Below are 19,416 nucleotides of genomic sequence, written 5' to 3' on the forward strand. Positions count from 1 at the left end.
CCAAGACACCTTCAGCCCCTTTGCAACAAAGGCAATGTGTCATCTGCTTATTGTCAGCCAGGACCCCCCAAGTTTGCTGCCAAGCTGCTTTCCAGCTCAGTGATCCCCAACACCTCCCAGTGCCTGTAAGAAGCAGGACTTTGCAATTCCTCCGGCTGAATTTCATGAGGTTCCTGAGAGCCTGTTTCTCCAGCCTGTCTGGTTCCCTCTGCATGGCAGCAATACCCTCTGGCCTATCAACCAGTTTGGTGTCATCTGCAAACCTGCTGAGGGTACGCTGTGCCCCATCACCCAGAGCAGTAAATAAGACATTTACTGAATGACTGGTCCTACTGAACCCAGTAGGACCCCACTAGTTACCAGCCTCCAAGTATACTTTGTGCCACTGATCACTGCCCTCTGCACCCAGCCATTCAGTCACTTTTTGAGGCACCCAACCTGTACATCTGCTATTTTTCTGTTGGGATGGTACAGCAGACTGTGTCAAAGGCCTTACTGAAGAGCAGGCAGGCAATATTCTCTGCTCTTCTCTTGTCCATCAAGTCAGTTATTTCATCATGGAAGCTTATCAAGTTGGTCAAAGCATGAATTCTCCAGAGTCAAGCCACTCCTGATGATTTTCTTGTTCTAATGATGTCCAAAACCTGCTTATGAAACAGAACATTCAAATACGGTTTCTCAAAAGCCATCGACACCCAAAAGGAGTGACAGTTTTGGCACGTTCTCTAATGAAATACGGAGCCACTTCCAAAACGTCACCACTGAAGCAGCGCATCTGAAAACACACAACTCTTTAAGCAGACAAGAATCTACCCTCAGTTTCAAGCACTTTAAGTTGAATCATGTTCATCACTGATTCATCACCTCCACAGTTAAAGGTGCAAACTTCCCCAACAGCTTCTTGGTTTGCTGGTGACCCATTAAAACACCTATTTCGATTGATGCTCCCTCATTTGTACAGTTGTGCCACTTCCCAACAAAGAAACCTGCTGCAAGAAGCATTGTAATAGCTCTGGTCTGATGCCCAGAAAGGCCAATGCTGATAATTCATTTAAGCAAAGCAGCTAAAGAAAAGACTTTTGGGTCTTGTTTTTCATGGCAATGAATGGCCAAAATCTGCTGCTCCTCATTACAGGAGATTTCATTAGCTGTGTGCTTTTATGGGCACCTAGTAAAATTTCATGTACTAGTGTCCAGGATTTATGTCCTTTCTGATTATATCATTTCAGCCTTCAAGGCTTCTAAAGAAAAGGAGGCAAGTTCCAAGTGCCTCAAAGGCATCATTTAAGTTGTGAAGAAATGTCACCTCCTCATTTCTAATGCTGAATCCTTGTTCTGACCCATGCATGGAGACAGTGAGCCACAAATGGATGGTTACTTTAGAAATGAGGCCTTTAAGGATTTTGGTCATTTTCTGTTCTGCTTTACTACCAAACCTAGAAGAAAATGGGTCTCAGAGATCAATAACCTCAAAGCCTTGAGGCAAATCTCCTCTTTATAAAGCTGTTGTGCACACTGTTCAATCTATAGCTTTAAGGATGTTGGTCTTGCAAAAACAGAGGCGTTTTGATTTGACATGGCCACTCTTTCAAATCCATTGCAAGAACATTTCATTCTGACAAAACTGGCCAAAGCAACTCTGTCAGCCACGTTCAACCCCCTCCTGATACACACCAGCATGAAAACTGAGTCTCCAAATAAGAAAGTAAGTGCCTGGTCGTCAAATATCTTACATTGGGACCACATATAGGAACCAGGAATGAAATTATTCAGAGAGAGTGACTACAGAATCACAGAATCAATCGGGTTGGAAAAGCCCTTTAAGCTCATCCAGTCCAACCATTCCCAGCACTGCCAAGGCCACCACTAACCCATGGCACTGAGGCCTCGTCTCCACAGTGTGTGAACACTTGCAGGGACGGTGACTGCAGCCCTGCCCTGGGCAGCCTGTGCCAATGCCTGAGCACCCTTTGGGAAAGGAATTGTTCCTAATATCCAGTCTATGCATTAATCCTGGATTTCATCACATGGATCTAAAACTTCCTTGATTTTCCCTTTCCTTCCCCAAACACACATGCAGATTACACACACCAATGCTTCAAGTCATGAACTATGAGTGAGGATCAGTGAGAGAAATCATGGTCCTGCAAACCCAGACAAAAGGTTGCTTGAGAGGCTTTCATGTCAATTGTGTGGCTGCAAGCCCTTCTCTGCAGGAACAGATTTCCTCTTGAACATTCTAGGTGCTAACATTTACCCCGAGATAAGAACAAGCTCTGCTTTTTATGTGGCATCGTGGTGACAGCGGGAGAGAATCAGACTCACCTTCCCATCAAGTCCTCAGCTGGATTTGTGCAAACGCAAACCAGCTAAACCAGGAAATATCTGGTTCAGTGAGGGCATCATTTAATTCTTAGTACAAAGGGTAGAGAAGCCACTAGTTGGTGTCTGTTCCTCAGGTGAGGTCAACAGGAAAAAGTTTCCCATTTCCATGGCTTCTACCAACTACTTAATCCTTCAAGCTTATCTACCTTCATGGAATCCCAGACTGGTTTGGGTTGGAAAGGACCTTAAAGCTCATCCTGTTCCAACCCCTGCCACGGGCAGGGACACCTTCCACTAGAGCAGCTTGCTCCAAGCCCCTGTGTCCAACCTGGCCTTGAACACTGCCAGGGATGGGGCAGCCACAGCTTCTCTGGGCACCCTGTGCCAGCGCCTCAGCACCCTCACAGGGAAGAACTTCTGCCTAAGAGCTCATCTCAATGTATTTGTTCAGCATGTTTGAAGTGGAAGCAACTTAAAACAAGCAGAGTGCCACAATGGCATTTTTACAGCCATATTTGAAATTGGACCTTAAAGCTCTGGTTCCTGCAGGTATTTAGCAGGAAATTCACAGGTCTCCACCTGTTTTCACCTACACACATGCACTTGTGTTTCTTAAGCACCAGAGCCAGAAGCAGGAACCAGACTTGACCTTAGAAGCCACCACCCTGCTTGGATTTAGCAGCTGTATTTTTCTCTTTGAGCTCAGAAGAGTGGGTCACTGACGTATATTATCTGTTCAGCATAGAACTTATCCACACCATCAATGACAACACTGTCACCACCTCAGCTCATCTTCTGTTGGATTTCCAATAAGTATTCTCCAGAAAAGGGCACTTACGGTTTGCTATGTACTGGGTGAGCACATATTATAGTTCCAGGAAGAGCCTGGCAATGCAGGAACCTTCAGAGTACAGAAGGTTCAAGGAGAGAAACCTAATTTAGGAGTGAATTTATTTCTCTGAACTGGCATGAAAGGAAAACGTTAGTGGTGATGTGCCACAGCTGCAATCCTCAGGTGAACACAACCAAAGGGTTTGTTTAAGTGCAGCAGGAACAGCTTTAATTTCCTTATAAAGATTCTACAGCACAAGGTAACATCTCCTTTGGGAAGTGAATGCAGAAAGGACTCAATGCTGGCATCTTCGCTGGGCTGGGTTGAATGAGTCAGAGCTTCATCGTGACACACATTAATATGCACGACCACTTCGTTTCATCAATAAAAAGCTAAAGAACTGAAAAGACTAAAGCCAGAAACAGCTTTTGTTATGCAGACACAGAAGTTATAAATTCTCTCATAGTCGTGCAGTCCTGGAAAAGGCTTCTTTGAAATAGAATTATGGGGAAGAAATATCCATAAGTACATTGTGCACTTGAAACAAAACCATATGCATGCCTCATGCTGATCAAATGTTTCCTATTATAACCCACATCTTTCCCAGTCTGAGGGACGCTTGCCCAGCACTCAATGATTCAGAGCATAACAAGGAGCCAGGTAAGAGAGTTTCTGGTGTGTTGGGCACGAAGAGCAAGAAGAGATGTGCAGAAATGAGAGGTTTTAAGGCAGATTCTTAACTGACTTGTACCAGTTTACCAGCTGAGGATGAAGCCATCAAAGTCTTTCTTCTTCAGACACTTGGAGTGAAAGGAGTAGTGCAGTTTTCTGTACACAACCTAGTTCTTAGAGACCACTGCTGTGATTCTTCCCTGTTGCTTGGACCCTAGAGCCTTCATTCAAACACAGTATGAAATACCTGTTTCTTAGGACAAGGGATTTCAAACACCAATATTGCATCAAGCAAATCAAATTAGAATTTACTGATTTTAGGAAAGTAAAACACTGATTGAGTTTGCTGTAGGAATGTTGGCACCACTTCTTGCTCTGCTATGAGAAGTGATTGATAACACACCTCTTTTTCTTCTTATACATGTGGGAGAACTACTCAAAATAATTAGGAATAAGCTAAGAAACTTCTTTAGTTGCAAACAGTCTCACTACTTGTGTAAGAAGAAATGTGTGAATGGCCCACGTAAGCGTAGCCCAATTGTCCCTGTTCTGACTGGAGCTAATACATCAAATAGGGGTCCCGTGTCCTATTCTCAGTAAGATGTTGGAAGAGAGTCTTGGTCTTATCTCTCCCAAAAAATGAAATCCAATTAAGAATGCCTGGGGAGATTCCAACTGCATACAAGAGGAAATTTTTCACACTAAGAAGAATCAGCCACTGGAATAATCTCCCAAGGGAAGTGGTGGAATCCCCAACAATGGACGCTGTTAAGACTGGGCTAAATAGGGTGCTGGGACACCTAGTCTAGGTAATGCTTTGCCTAAAAAGGTTGGACCAGATGATCCCTGAGGTCCTAAATGGTAACACTAGGACCAGTGAAGCCCTGGGCTCTGAAATAGCAGTGTGGGACTTCCCTTCACAGACAGAATCACTGTAGTCCAGCACGAACACTAAAAACACATTTCTCTTTATGAACACGTTTACACTGGCTACAGCTAGGAAAATTCCTTGGCCAGCTTTGAAGAGTGAGTAACCTCTTACCAATCTCAGCAGACGGAGCAAGTAGGTAGAATCTGAATGTCTTTAGAGGTGACAAGTGCCAACAAAACTCTTCACAGAGCACACAAGTTTTATATTACACTGGCAATGAAAAAAACACCTAAGGAAGATACTAAAGGTACTAAGTACCTTAAGTTCAAAGGTACTGAAAGGATTTCCATTCTTCAATAGGAGCATGTCCTGCTGTCTATGGCAGGGGGGTTGGAACTAGATGATCTTAAGGTCCTTTCCAACCCTAACTATTCTAAGAGGTGTGCTAGGAGACCCCCATCAGCTCCGTAACTTCAGAGTACTTGTTTCCTTACTATACAGAGGGCTAATTTTAGGTGGAAAATGGCAACACTATACAACACACAACTAACTCACTGAAGAGGAAGTAGGTTAATATTTACAATGGTGAGACCAGGATTCAATTTTTGGTGGTTTATTTCCTCACCTCCCCAAAATTCAGTCATTGAATGGTCTCAGTTGGAAAGGACCTTAAGAACATCCAGTTCCAGCCCCCTGCCATGGGCAGGGACCCCTTCCACTAGAGCAGCTTGCTCCAAGCCCCTGTGTCCAACCTGGCCTTGAACACTGCCAGGGATGGGGCAGCCACAGCTTCTCTGGGCACCCTGTGCCAGCGCCTCAGCACCCTCACAGGGAAGAGCTTCTGCCTTATCTCCAACCTGAACTTCCCCTGTTTCAGTTTGAACCCGTTACCCCTTGTCCTATCACTACAGTCCCTGATGAAGAGTCCCTCCCCAGCATCCTTGCAGGCCCCCTTCAGATACTGGAAGCTGCTCTGAGGCCTAGTGAGCTTTAGCAGGAAACTGAAATTCTCACTGGTGACAGGGAGAGAACAGGAATACGTGATTTCTTTCCCCAGGATTTTCACACTGTTGGTCTCTTCCAGGTTTCCACAACCAAGCTGCTGCTTCCAGCTCTGAAAGTTCACACTGGCACGTCACAAGTAACTCCTCACAACCCTTTAGTAGGTAGAAATGCAGCCTCAGGCCCTGAGAGACCAGCAACCCTACAGGAGCAGAGCTAAATAACAAAAACAATACAAAAGTGAAAGGCAAGAATAAGCTGAAGAAAGGCTCTAGGAGGCAAGAATTACACGAAAAAACAGAAACAAGATGACAGAAAAAGGACACAAGAATGAATAAGGATGAGAAGAAAAGATTCTCTGCAGTTGAGGAATATCGAAACAGTGGATTTTGGAGAAGGCAGGCATAAAAGCAGGTCACTTGTGTATTATTCCTCTTGCTAAACAAGGACAACCCCACTTATTAACCTACTGAAACAATACAAGGATTAAGTCTCCTTCTAACCAAGACAAGTGCAAGGTCCTACACCTGGGTCAGAGCAATCCCAGGCACAGCTACAGGTTGGGCAGAGAAGAGATTCAGAGCAGCCCTGCAGAGAAGGACTTGGGGGTGTTGGTCGATGAAAAAATGAACATGAGCTGGCTTCAGTGTGCGCTCGCAGCCCAGAAAGCAACCGTATCCTGGGCTGCATCAAAAGGAGCGTGACCAGCAGGTCAAAGGAGGTGATCCTGCCCCTCTACTCTGCTCTCGTGAGACCTCACTTGGAGCATTGTGTGCAGTTCTGGTGTCCTCAACATAAAAAGGACATGGAACTGTTGGAACAAGGCCAGAGGAGGCCACGAGGATGATCAGGGGCTGGAGCACCTCCCGTATGGAGACAGGCTGAGAAAGTTGGGGCTGTTGAGCCTGGAGAAGAGAAGCTGCGTGGAGACCTCATAGCAGCCTTCCAGTATCTGAAGGGGGCCTACAAGGATACTGGGGAGGGACTCTTCATCAGGGACTGTAGTGACAGGACAAGGGGTAACGGGTTCAAACTGAAACAGGGGAAGTTTAGATTGGATCTAAGGAAGAAATTCTTTACTGAGAGGGTGGTGAGGCACTGGAATGGGTTGCCCAGGGAAGTTGTGAATGCTCCATCCTTGGCGGTGTTCAAGGCCAGGTTGGATGAGGCCTTGGGTGACATGGTTTAGTGTGAGGTGTCCCTGCCCATGGCAGGGGGGTTGGAACTGGATGATCTTAAGGTCCTTTCCAACCCTAACTATTCTATGGTTCTATGGTTCTCTGCAGCACTTTCAAAGCCTCATACAAAAGCACTACTGAAACCTGAGTGTTTAATTCAGCGTTTGCTGTAGCAACAGGAATACAAAGATCACCACCAGATTATCACTGTGTATAGGAAGATCTTTAGTGGAAGTTTGGAAGTTCCCACAAGGAAAAGCTTTGACCTTTTGGCTTCAACACAGCAAAAAACCCCTTCGGCAATATCTACACATAACTGCCTACATTAAACAACATAGATGAGACCCTGTACAGCAACTGAACTGATTCCACATCTCTCTTCTGCTCAAGATACGAAGAATATGATCAAAATCAGAACAGGCACAAAAAACTAAGTGTATTTAATTGAAGCTGATGGGGGGATAAGAGGAGAAAAAAACTTCCCAAAGGAAAAATGCAGATATGGCCAATTTTTGCCCCTGGACATACCACTCATTCACTTCAGGACACTGCACAAAGCACTGCCTAACTCTCTGTTTCAGGACCTCCCATCAGCAGCCATCCATGAAGAAGGGATGATGTGCCTACTATGAGGAATACATAGTACTGAAATACTCACTGCTGGAGCTTCCAGGAGTACTGAACTGGGAAGTTTCCAGGAACTTTCGAGGTGTAGATAAGTTGGAAACATCCATAAGAGGTACAGGAGAGGCATCTTTCACAAGTGAACTGTGTGAGGGAAAAGAAAGCAAGGAGTTTATTATTTACAATCTTAGTTCAACAACAAGTAATCCGTTTATTTCTTCAATTCCTAAGCCCAAGCAATAGATACACATAATAATTTTGATACATGAGGTTTACAACACCTAACTTAAAGCACAAGTCCACAGATAAATACAAGTAGGTGCCTGCATGTACACATGGCTTCTGCCAACTACTTAACCCATCAAGCTTTTCGAGTCTCATAGAATCATAGAATGGTTTTGGTTGGAAGGGACCTTAAAGCTCATTCAGTTCCAAACCCCTGCTATGGGCAGGGACACCTTATACACTACAGCAGGTTGCTCCAAGCCCCATCCAACCTGGCCACAGGCCTCCTATGGACTTGATCCAACAGCTCCACTTCCCTCTTGTGTTAGGGAACCCAGAGTGGATGAAGGACTGCAGGGATGGGTCTCATGTGAGAGCAGGTTAGAGGAGGAGAATCCCCTCCCTCAACCTGCTGCTTACACTCCTTGATGCAGCCCAGCCCAGCAGGTTTGTAGTTTCAATGAGAAACCTCCACCCTTCCTCCTCCCTTCAAGCTCCTTTTCTGTGCACTATTTGCCTCCCTCTCCAAATGAATTTTCTTACTCAGACTTTCCACTTGGTCATTTCGATAATTCACACAGTATTATTTGCCAAAAAAGTGTCAGGCTGCCCCAGCTGCATAATGAAAGGCACAAAGCTGGATGTGGCAGGGGAACACAAGCAAGAACTCATTTTGTAAGGGAGAAGGCTCCTATAATGGAGTTCAGTGAATTCCCTTAGAGGTCAAAATGCTTATAGAAGCCTGCAATGACAAGAGCTAAACTTACTATCCTGCCTGAGAACCACCTATACTCCCCATACACCTAACAATATCACACAGGGATTAGCTATGCATTCCAGCTCAGCAGTGTGAAATAGAACACACTTAACATCAATACAAGAAATATTTATAAGCATTACTGCATCCTGGTTAACAGCCAGTCCAGAGCATCACACTAAAACAAAGCAACAAGACTCTGCTTGATGGAGGAGTTCATGTTATCAAGTATCAATTGTGTGCAACAGGGAATGTGGAAGAAAGAAAACAAGACCAAGATAAGGTTCCCTGTAGCAGCTGTACAAAACTGCAGTGAATTACCAGTCACTTACTGTGAGTACACCAAAGCTTTGTGTCTGTTTTAGTTACTAACATGAGTAGGTAAGAGTGATGACTTGCTAGAACCCTCCTTGCTAAAGATTTCAACTTTGATCAATGCTTTATTTCCTAAATTCATTTCACGTAACTTACTATCTCTCCTCTTCTTGTTGGTATGTAGGTTTTATTCCCTCTCATAATAAAATGCTAACTTTTCTTTTCTCTGCATCTTTATCGTATGGTGGCTCCCTTTTTGCTCCCTGTCCCTGTTTAGTACCTTGCCTACTCCACATAAGTTATCTTCCAATACTGTGTCACTTTCTTCTGGCTGCTATCTTCCTTCTTTCCCTCTCAACAACTCTATTGCTTTCCAACTCAGAATTCACAAAATTAGAAAGAAATAGCCAGGCTCTTGTAGAATCCCAAACTGATCTGGGTTGGAAGTGACCTTAAAGCTCATCCAGTTCCAACCCCCTTCCACTAGCGCAGGTTGCTCTAAGACCCTATGTCCGACCTGGCCTTGAACATTGCCAGGGATGGGGCAGCCACAGCTTCTCTGGGCACCCTGTGCCAGAACCTCAGCACCCTCACATCTATTCCTGTATCTAGATTCCTTATACCTAACCTGAACTTCCCCTGTTTCAGTTCGAACCCGTGACCCCTTGTCCTATCGCTATGAACAGTTATATGAACAGCTATATGAACATCCTATCCTGATGAACAGTTCCTCCCCAGCATCCTTGCAGGCCCCTTCAGACACTGGAAGCTACCTCTGAGGTCTCCACACAGCTTCACTTCTCCAGGCTGAACAGCCCCAATGTTCTCAGCCTGCCAAAATATATTTAAGCAATATTTAAGCTTAATTTCCACTGATCATAGGCACCAACCACGCAAGCTTCAACATCTTTAAAACACCTTAGAAACACCACAGAGCCAAGGCACTGCTCACACACTTCAATACTGCAGACTGACTTATGGGTACCTGGAACTCTTTTAAACCCTGGGCATGTGCTTTAACAGATCAGCAATTTTTCCCTGTGTTCTTCCCTTTACGTGACCTGAGCGCCATGATCACGACACGTGCAGAAAAGGTGTATGCATCAGAGGAGGAGGAGAATGCTAAAATGAACTAACCCCATCATAATTCTGTGGGAATCAGCAAGAAAACATCAGAACCACTAAGCAGGAGTGAAAGAAAGAGAACAGAGTGTTCCCAGGCTTGAAGGCTTACCAATGGATTTGGAGCTTTCCTGCTCTCTGCAGTCACAAGCATGAGAAACTTGCCAAAAATGAATGGTTGAGGTGTAATTTGATGGCACTCTCCCAAGAAAGCTTCTGCTTATGAAAGAGTGAAGGTTGCCCTCTTCCAGACCTGCTCCCCCCAGCTCATATCACACCAAACCCACCTTAATCTCCCTTTCTCCTTGTTGCGTTGTCCTACTCGGTTGGTTGATTTGATGTAAAGGTGACGGTGCAACTCATCTATCAGGACCAAGTGCATGTTCATCTTCTTACTGTGCAGCTCCAGTCTCAAGTCACTCAATCCCTCCACCTGAAGAAGGGGACCCTCCAAGGAGTCCACTGCTGACACCTAAACAGGAACACACAGGACAACATTTAAAGGTCAGTTCCTTCACCTCAGGGCTTCTCTCTTTGATCAGGGGAGTGTCTGAATGATGATTCTACCCATAAACCCTTTTAAAGCAGAAAATGTTTGAGTAATATTTCTTTATTTCTATTCCTAAAACTCTATATAAAAAGGGTCCAAGATCTGAACAACTCCGATTTAATGAGCAGTCTTCAAATATTTGAGCATATGCATACACCAACTTAGTTAAAACACAGTTGGTTAAATACAAATCAAAGCCCAGATTATCACAAAATAGAGGATTAGCAAGTGGAAAAGTGTTAGAAAAAGACACTGACAATGATGTTTGATTTTCTTTCTTCCTTTCATTACAGAAAAACCAACGAAACATTACTGCCAATTCTATAAATGGGGAGAAAATGGCTTACATTTTATTTGCCTATGGTGATGTCAAGACATAGCTGGAAAAGCTTAGGAAGCCTCATCTTCCAGCCTACACAGCAGCTATGACATGTAACTACACAGTTTAAATACACACAGCCACCAGATTAATGAAAGCCATTGCTAGTTCAAAGACAGTCTGAACTCTAAAAGACTGTGGGGTGTCCTAAATGCTCTGTTTTTAAGGCTAGAATTAAAGAAATAACTATCCAAGCAACAGAGCAACAGACAGGGACTCACACTCCAGTAACCCAAACAGGCCACAGACGTTTCTCTGCTACTGCACTTCAATAGTGACCAGAAGACATGCAGTGAGCATTACACTGAAGAACCTGATTTCACAGAGTCACAGGCTGGTTTGGGTTGGAAGAGATCTTAAAGCTCATCCGGTTCCAACCCCCTGACAGAAAGTTTAAGGTGCAGCATAGTCTTTCTGCTGTTTTACTGGGTTAGGGCAGGTCAAATCTCTTTAAGGACTATTCTGTTGTATCAGTGTTGGGGTCCAACAGCTGGTGGGCATGCATAGTCAGTGTGAGGGTTCTTCCTTGCTGGTACCTACAGCACAGAAGCTTTAACAGTTCATTCATGGTTTTTTAGCCCTGTCTTTTGGTACCACGCTGAGCAAGAGGCATCTGTCCCTGCTCAATAATACCAGTGTTCATTCAGCTGCTTCAGAAATATCACCTCTCTAGTGATAGGATGATCACCCCGTCAGCTATGGTGTCTTCTGCTGCTGGAGAAAATGCAAAGGCATCTCCATGTGTGCTCAATATCCTGATATCATAGAATCAGACTGGTCTGGGTTGGAAGGGACCTTAAAGCTCAGACAGTTCCAACCCCTGCCACAGGCAGGGACACCTTCCACTAGAGCAGGTTGCTCCAAGCCCCTGTGTCCAACCTGGCCTTGAACACTGCCAGGGATGGGGCAGCCACAGCTTCTCGGGGCACCCTGGGCCAGCGCCTCAGCACCCTCACAGGAAAGAGCTTCTGCCTAAGAGCTCATCTCAGTCTCCCCTCTGACAGGTTTAAGCCATTCCCCTTGGCCTGTCCCTACAGGCCCTTGTCCAAAGCACCTCTCCAGGTTTCCTGTAGCCCCTTTAGGCACTGGAGCTGCTCTCAGGTCTCCCCTTCAGGAGCCTTCTCTTCTCCAGGCTGACCCAGCCCAGCTCTCTCAGCCTGGCTCCAGAGCAGAGCTGCTCCAGCCCTCGCAGCATTCATTTATATCCTTAAAGCAAACATGGACAAAATGCATCAGGAATGACAAATCAGTGCATAAAAGCAAGACTACAAATTTTCATCTCTCCCAGTTTACTTGTTTTTCTCACTAGTTAATAAAGCACTTCCACAGTTACTAACAAAATAATGAAATGAACTAAAATCCCTCTGCAGTGTTCAAAACCTCAGAGCTGATGTTGTAAGGAACTAGAAATAGCATGTTTTGCACACAGAGATTTAAAACAGATAAAATCCCTTCTAACTCAAAGATATCATTAGTGAAAGAAGGCATTTGCTGCCACTTCAGGATTTAAGTTTATAGCAAATCTGTCAGCTAAACATTAAAAATTAAAAGCAAGGAGCCACAGGAAGCAGACAGCCAAGCTGAGGTCTGCTCCCTCAATACCAGTAAACATTAACTATACCGAAAGAACATCTATCAGCACCGTATTGCTTTGCTTGCCTCCAAATCATGAATGACCCTGACACAGCTTTGGGGCCATCAGGCTTTTGGAATTCAGAGCAGTTTCTAAGAGGAAGCTGCACTTTTACCTTCTTCCTGAGAAGTTTTGACAGGAAGCCCCTAACTACGAAGTTCTATTCTCTGCACGGATGATGAGGATGTGTATTTGCTGCCAGTCTTTAGGACAGAGCTTGGTCTTCAGAAAGAATGTGTGTCACAGGATTAATCACAGAGGTCTCAACAGGCTTCTGCTAAAAGTCAACAACGCTGCACATTCAGCACCATTCACGGGGTTCCCATCACTCAACACCAAGCACTATAGAATCACAGAATCAACCAAGCTGGAAAAGACATTTAAGATCAAGTCCAACCATTACCCAAGCACTGCCAAGACCACGACTACCCCATGGCACTCCATCCTCTTTCTTCCCAGTAGCTATCTGTGAACAGTTACGGAAGTTTGGCTGTAAAACACCACAAAACCACACCACAGATCAAGCAAAACAACAGACTGGGTTCTCCCTAAAAAGCTGTAGAACCAGTGGAGATGGTTCAGCAGACACAGCTTGGAAACCTTGGGCACAAGTGTAAGTGCTCATTTTCACCCTCTTCCTTTGGCAGGTAAGATGTACCCCAAGTTCTTCAATCCCTTGAACGTCCCCAGGCACTGGAGGGGAGCTGCAGGCATTCATCACTGCCCTGAAAGCTGTCAGCAACATCAGCAAAGCAAGAACAAAATCAGGAACAACACTGGTCAAACTGAGAAGCTGAGAAAGGAAAATGCAGCAAGGGAAGAAATAAAAGAAGCAGGAAAATCACAATAAAAAGGTTCCAAGACAGCCAGGAATATTACTATCTAAAACACAAGCAACAAAAACTGAAAGCCTTGCACTCAGATCATTCATCTCTTAATTTATCTTCTCAGTTTCTAAAGAGTCAATTGCTCTCAAAATTAACTAAGACCAACACAGAATCACAGAAGGGTTTGGGTTGGGAAGAATCTTAAAGCTCCTCCAGTTCCAACCCCTGCCACAGGCAGGGACACCTTCCACTAGAGCAGCTTGCTCCAAGCCCCTGTGTCCAACCTGGCCTTGAACACTGCCAGGGATGGGGCAGCCACAGCTTCTCTGGGCACCCTGGGCCAGCGCCTCAGCACCCTCACAGGGAAGAGCTTCTGCCTAAGAGCTCATCTCAGTCTCCCCTCTGGCAGCTTAAAGCCATTCCCCTTGGCCTGTCCCTACAGGCCCTTGTCCAAAGCCCCTCTCTAGGTTTCCTGCAGCCCCTTTAGGCACTGGAGCTGCTCTCAGGTCTCCCCTTCAGGAGCCTTCTCTTCTCCAGGCTGACCCAGCCCAGCTCTCTCTGCCTGGCTCCAGAGCAGAGCTGCTCCAGCCCTCACAGCATCTCCATGGCCTCCTCTGCACTCGCTCCAACAGCTTCACGTCCCTCTTGTGCTGCTGCCCCAGAGCTGGACTGCAGGGGGGTCTCCCCAGAGCACAGCAGAGGGGCAGGATCCTCAGCGTGTAACAAACCATCACTTATATTATGCAAGAGACCCAAATGCATGATAAAAATACTTTAAGATGATCAAGATCTACTGTTGCATCATCAACTCTCTCAACTTGGGCTTTCCATCACAACTGGTTGCTCTTAACCTGCTCCCATTCCAAACCCCGATATGCAAAAGGAGATGAGTGGGAGACAGGCTGCACAAAGCACCAACAGCTCAGAGCACCACAAATACCGATGCTCCTCAAGTTAGTAGTGACTCCTTCAGTTAGAAAACCTTAATTTACTAGAAAACCCCTTATATTTGGGTTACTATTTTTTAATGTGGATGCTGCTCCTCTGGTTATGGTATAAAGAATAAATCAAGGAAAAAGAAGTACATTCTACAGAGAAACCTAAATGCTGGGGGTTGAATGCATTCATATTGCTCACACTATTCCTAAACATGAAAAGCTTTTCACATTTTAAAAGGCAACTCTCTCGTTCTTGAATAACAGCTTTAAAAAAAACAGGGATTTTGTATTTAAATTGCATCTCTAATTTTCCCACTCCTTTATTCCAAAGTTATCTGGAGTCCTCAGCCAGACAGAGCCCTTCACTGCTAATTACTTATATCACCCTTTAGGATTTTAATTTTATTACTTTGAACAATTAAGAATAGAAAAGCCTTAAAGGCTACAACATTTCCACATCAGTTTTAATATGTTCAGTACATTAAAGCAAGTTTGGGATCATTTCAGTTCTCCAGCAGCGTTTTGAACGCTCCCTTCAAAAGAAGTGCTCTATGGGTAGAAAAGTACAAACCATAGAATCAGAATGGTTTGGGTCAAAGGGACCTTAAAGCTCAGACAGTTCCAGCCCCCTGTCACAGGCAGGGACCCCTTCCACTAGAGCAGCTTGCTCCAAGCCCCTGTGTCCAACCTGGCCTTGAACACTGCCAGGGATGGGGCAGCCACAGCTTCTCTGGGCACCCTGGGCCAGCGCCTCAGCACCCTCACAGGGAAGAGCTTCTGCCTAAGAGCTCATCTCAGTCTCTCCTCTGACAGGTTAAACCACCCTGTTGTCTATTGCTAGAACAACACAGTTTCTGCCACACTCATCTTTGCTTCACAAAGCTCGTGGCACATGAAAACAAAAAGGCATTTGAACCATTCCATATGGCACCAGCCATTAAGGATAGTGCTGAGGCTAAAGGCTAGTCACACCTACTGAAGAGCCATAGCAAATGCACAATCCCCATATACTAGGGGGAGAAATGATTGTAGTTGCTCAGACGTGTGGTACAGTCACCCAGTTACACATCAGTGTAATGGCAGCAAGCACAGACTTGAGGGATTGCTGTTAGAGCAAGTCAAGGAATTCCAGTAGTCAAGAATAGGCATTCACATTGTTAGTAGAACACTGCCTATCCAGCTTGGAAAGAACCTCTGCAGGTTTCCAGTCCAACCTGCTGCTAAAAGCAATGCTAACTTCAACGTTAGACCAGGCTCAAGGCCTCCAGTCAAGGTATGAAAATCTTCAAGCATAAGGATTCACAGTCTCTCTGGTCTCCTGCTCCTGGTGTTTAACCCCTCTCATGGGGAGAAGTTTTCTCCTTATGTCCAGTAACTTTCTCCCACAAAAAGTGCTGATAGTTGCTTCTTGTTTGCACATTTCTGAAAGGAGCCTGGCTCCATTCCTGGAGCAACCTGGTCTAGTTGTCCCTGCCCATGGATGAGCTTTAAGGTCCCTTCCAACGCAAACCATTCTATGATCCCATGGCTTTTTCCTCCAACACTTTTAGATGGTCACAGCAAAAAAAAAAAGCACTCTTCTCCGCAGGCTGAACAAACACAACTCCTGCAGCATCTCCTAATACATTAAGTGCTTCTAACCCCAACCCACCTTGGGGGCTTTCCACTGGACTCACTCCTGTATGTTCCTGTTCCCATACAAGTAAAGGAACATACCTTTCTTGCAGAGGGTTCCCCCAGAATTGGCACTCCAGATGCAGCCTCACAAGTACATAGTTACTTCCCTTCATCTGCTGGCTCTGATTCCGCTAATACCAGAGTAGGACATCCAAATAACGGCACACAGTATGACTGAGCCCAACACTGTGTTATCCAAAAGCCAGTGAGGGAACCGGACCTTTTCCCTGTCACTGCCACCCTGCACACACACACACGGAACTAAGGGTGCAATTACCACACCACCCCTGCTTTTTGCTCCTTATCCTCACTGTGGGAAACACCTTGGATAATGATGATTAAAGATGCTCTAAAACATGCAATGGTATCACATTTAATTAGATTTTCTTCTCTTTCTTTTCTTCCCTCAGCTTAGGCTACATTTCCCAAGTAGTTACCTGGTCTTTAATACTCCTATTACCTACTGTGTGCTATTCATACTAACAAAAGGACTAATAGATGTAGAATTGTATACAGAAGAGAAGAATTAACACTACAAGGCTCTGGTTCAGACTGATAATGGAATAGCAGCCTTTTCTCAGAGAACCTGAAAATGAGATGTACAGAAGAGAGCTACAAGTGGTTTCAGGGGCCAGAATAAGCAGCTGAGGGTCCTTCAAGCCCCTTTCTCACAGCCACCTGGCTTACCTAAACGGAAATAAGTGATTAATATTTGCTTCTGAGGCGGGGAGAGATAATGGCATTTTGTGTTTGAATACCTGGCTATAAAGATCATTATAGGTAAAAGAGCTCCTCTACACTTACCTTTTGGCAGTGGTTGGGATGCAGAGAGGAGCTACAGCAAAAGAAATCAGCTGGAAGGTGAATCAATCAACAAACATCTGGTTGCTCTTCTTTAAAGAGATGATTTACCATACAAATAGTGCCAAAAGAAATAACAGATAATCCCCGCCACCACCTTTATTCTGTCTTTTTTGAACTCTGAAAGAAGCCTGTCCCTTCAATGGAAAGCCACACTTAAACACAAAACCACTGTATTCAGTCGTATCATAATTAAAATACTGGCCCGATTACAACAGAATTTGGCTTAAATAATCTGATAGCCACACTTAAATACAAAATCACTTCATTTAACTCAAAGTATTGGTCTGGATTACAACAAAATTTGATTTAGACAATGTATCTAAACACATGGCAGAGGGTTGGAACTGGATGATCTTAAGGTCCTTTCCAACCCAAACCATTCTGTGATTCTATGACAGTTATTCTGGATGTTAAAATCTACTTATCTACTTATTATTGTATCTATTATTACCCTTAGAAAATAAGGCTCAATGAAGCAAGTCTGGAAGAAGAGCTCTGCTTTGTATGAGCTAAAAACCCCAGCTTGGAGGAAATAACAGTGGCACCAGAAGCTCTCTGCAGCTTGTTTAAAGGTTACAGGCAGTTTATAGCAGGGCTTAATTGCCTTAAAAAGAACATGTAGCAAAACATTTGCTGATTGTAACATCCAGCTTGGAAGGGTTTAATTTAGCAGTTTATAACAAAGTAGAACCTAAGCACTAGTAAGAGATTTGTTAAAACTCTTTGCTCTTTCCTGACATTGGCCAAACGCAGGTAAAGCTGCACATTCCCTGGACAGGTTTTTCAACAGTATTTTAATCTTATAGAATCCCAGACTGGTTTGGGTTGGAAGGGACCTTAAAGCTCATCCTGTTCCAATCCCCTGCCACAGGCAGGGACACCTTCCACTAGAGCAGGTTGCTCCAAGCCCCTGTGTCCAACCTGGCCTTGAACACTGCCAGGGATGGGGCAGCCACAGCTTCTCTGGGCACCCTGGGCCAGTGCCTCAGCACCCTCACAGGGAAGAGCTTCTGCCTAAGAGCTCATCTCAGTCTCCCCTCGGGCAGGTTAAAGCCATTCCCCTTGTTCTGTCCCTACAGGCCCTTGTCCAAAGCCCATCTCCAGGTTTCTTGTAGCCCCTTTGGGTATTTCAAGACTGTTATAAAGTCTGCTTTTTTGAAAATAAAAAGGGAAATGTAAAATAGTTGTGAAAAGAGAGGAATTTTTGTGTGTTAATTCTAGACCTCCACAGTCCTGGAAACCTGTGAGAAGATACAAAATGTGGCTGCCTCACCCTGAACCAGTGTTCAAGGCCAGTTTGGATGGGGTTTGGAGCAACCTGCTCTAGTAGAAGGTGTCCCTGCCGTCCATGGCAGGGGGTTGCAACTGGATAAGCTTTAAGGTCCATTCCAAACTGGGCCATGTTTCTATAAGCAGGTGCTTCTTCAGGTTAAAACCTCAGGTTAAAACCTCAGGATAATGACTGTTCAAACTAGAAAACCAAATGCTTTGTGGCTGGGGTACCAGCTTTTCCTGAGTTCACATAACAGAAAAGGAAACATGAACAAACAACTGAGAAAGGTTAAAAGAAAGCAATGTGCTGGGTCACCATTTGAAGCCAAAGAAGTCACATCACACACACAGCCTGACAAAGGGAAAAAGCTGAACCCTTTGAATAAAGCAGCAAATAAATAGCAACAATGAGAAGGTTTCAGCTGCTTTGCTGGGTGGATAAGACAATGCTGACATTTAAAAGGAGAAGAATTGATGTACTGCTTCTATAGGAACTTGTTTTCAAGAGTACAGGAAAGGACTAAGAAATATCTTTAACGTGTGTAGCCAGATCTGAACAAGCAGCTCACTGAATTCAGCCGGCACCTGACTTGTGTCAGTAAGGATCTAACCTCTAAAGTTTAAGAAGCAGGAAGGTGCTCACGCTCCAGCTGTTGGGAATTTGCACTGGGAAAAACAGGAGAACAGCTACAAATGATGGTGTGTCTCCAAAGAGTTTACTACTTGATAGATGGAAGAGCAGATAATGCCTTAGAGAACTGATCCTCAACCTTCTACCACCACAAAGGTATCTAAGGGATGAACTACACACAAGGTCCCTCCCAACCCAAACCATTCTCTGATTCATCTCTAAATTTGTTCTACATTTCGGTTGCAAGGTGAATCAAGATGAGGCTGAAAAGGTGCTACCTTTTGAAGGTAGGACATGCAAATAATGGGACACATGGAAAACTTGCACCTAGGCTACACTTAAACCCAATGACTGCAAACTCTCTGCTACCAAACTGCCACAGGCCAGTGTACAGCATAGTGTGAGCTGCTATCAAGACAAATGACCCTGAACTTAAAGAACCCCCAGATGGTTCTCAAGCAGATAGCTTTTAGCTAAAAAGCATGGAAAACAGGAAAAGCACAAATCAACACCACCTATCCCTGATTGTCACTGCTCCTTCCCCTTAAAAACAGGAAAGGGAGAGAAGGTACACACAGGATGTGATGATTAATGAGTAGCTGTACAACACTGATGACGAACGGCACCAAGTGTTGATTAACATACTGGATATTGAGATGATGAAGAAATTGCTACCAATTTTGTTCACCTTTAAACAGTCTTGAAAGAATCAAGCTAAAAGC

At 44.6% G+C, this 19,416-nt stretch overlaps 1 protein-coding gene across 2 annotated transcripts in view; it reads right to left on the reverse strand.

Moving 5' to 3' along the window:
* The window catches only part of EXOC4 (exocyst complex component 4), a 397,246-nt gene that overhangs the window by 341,257 nt on the left and 36,573 nt on the right, over window positions 1–19,416 (reverse strand). For both annotated transcript variants that reach the window (XM_080623156.1, XM_080623157.1), the window contains exons 4-5: window positions 10,211–10,395; window positions 7,539–7,648 (exon numbers count right to left, since the gene is read on the reverse strand). In XM_080623156.1, coding sequence (XP_080479282.1) covers window positions 7,539–7,648; window positions 10,211–10,395 — 295 coding nt within the window. The remainder of the gene's footprint in view (window positions 1–7,538; window positions 7,649–10,210; window positions 10,396–19,416) is intronic.

This window comes from Psittacula echo (assembly GCF_963264785.1).
Source record: "Psittacula echo genome assembly, chromosome: 1".
NCBI classification, from domain to species: Eukaryota; Metazoa; Chordata; class Aves; order Psittaciformes; family Psittacidae; genus Psittacula; species Psittacula echo.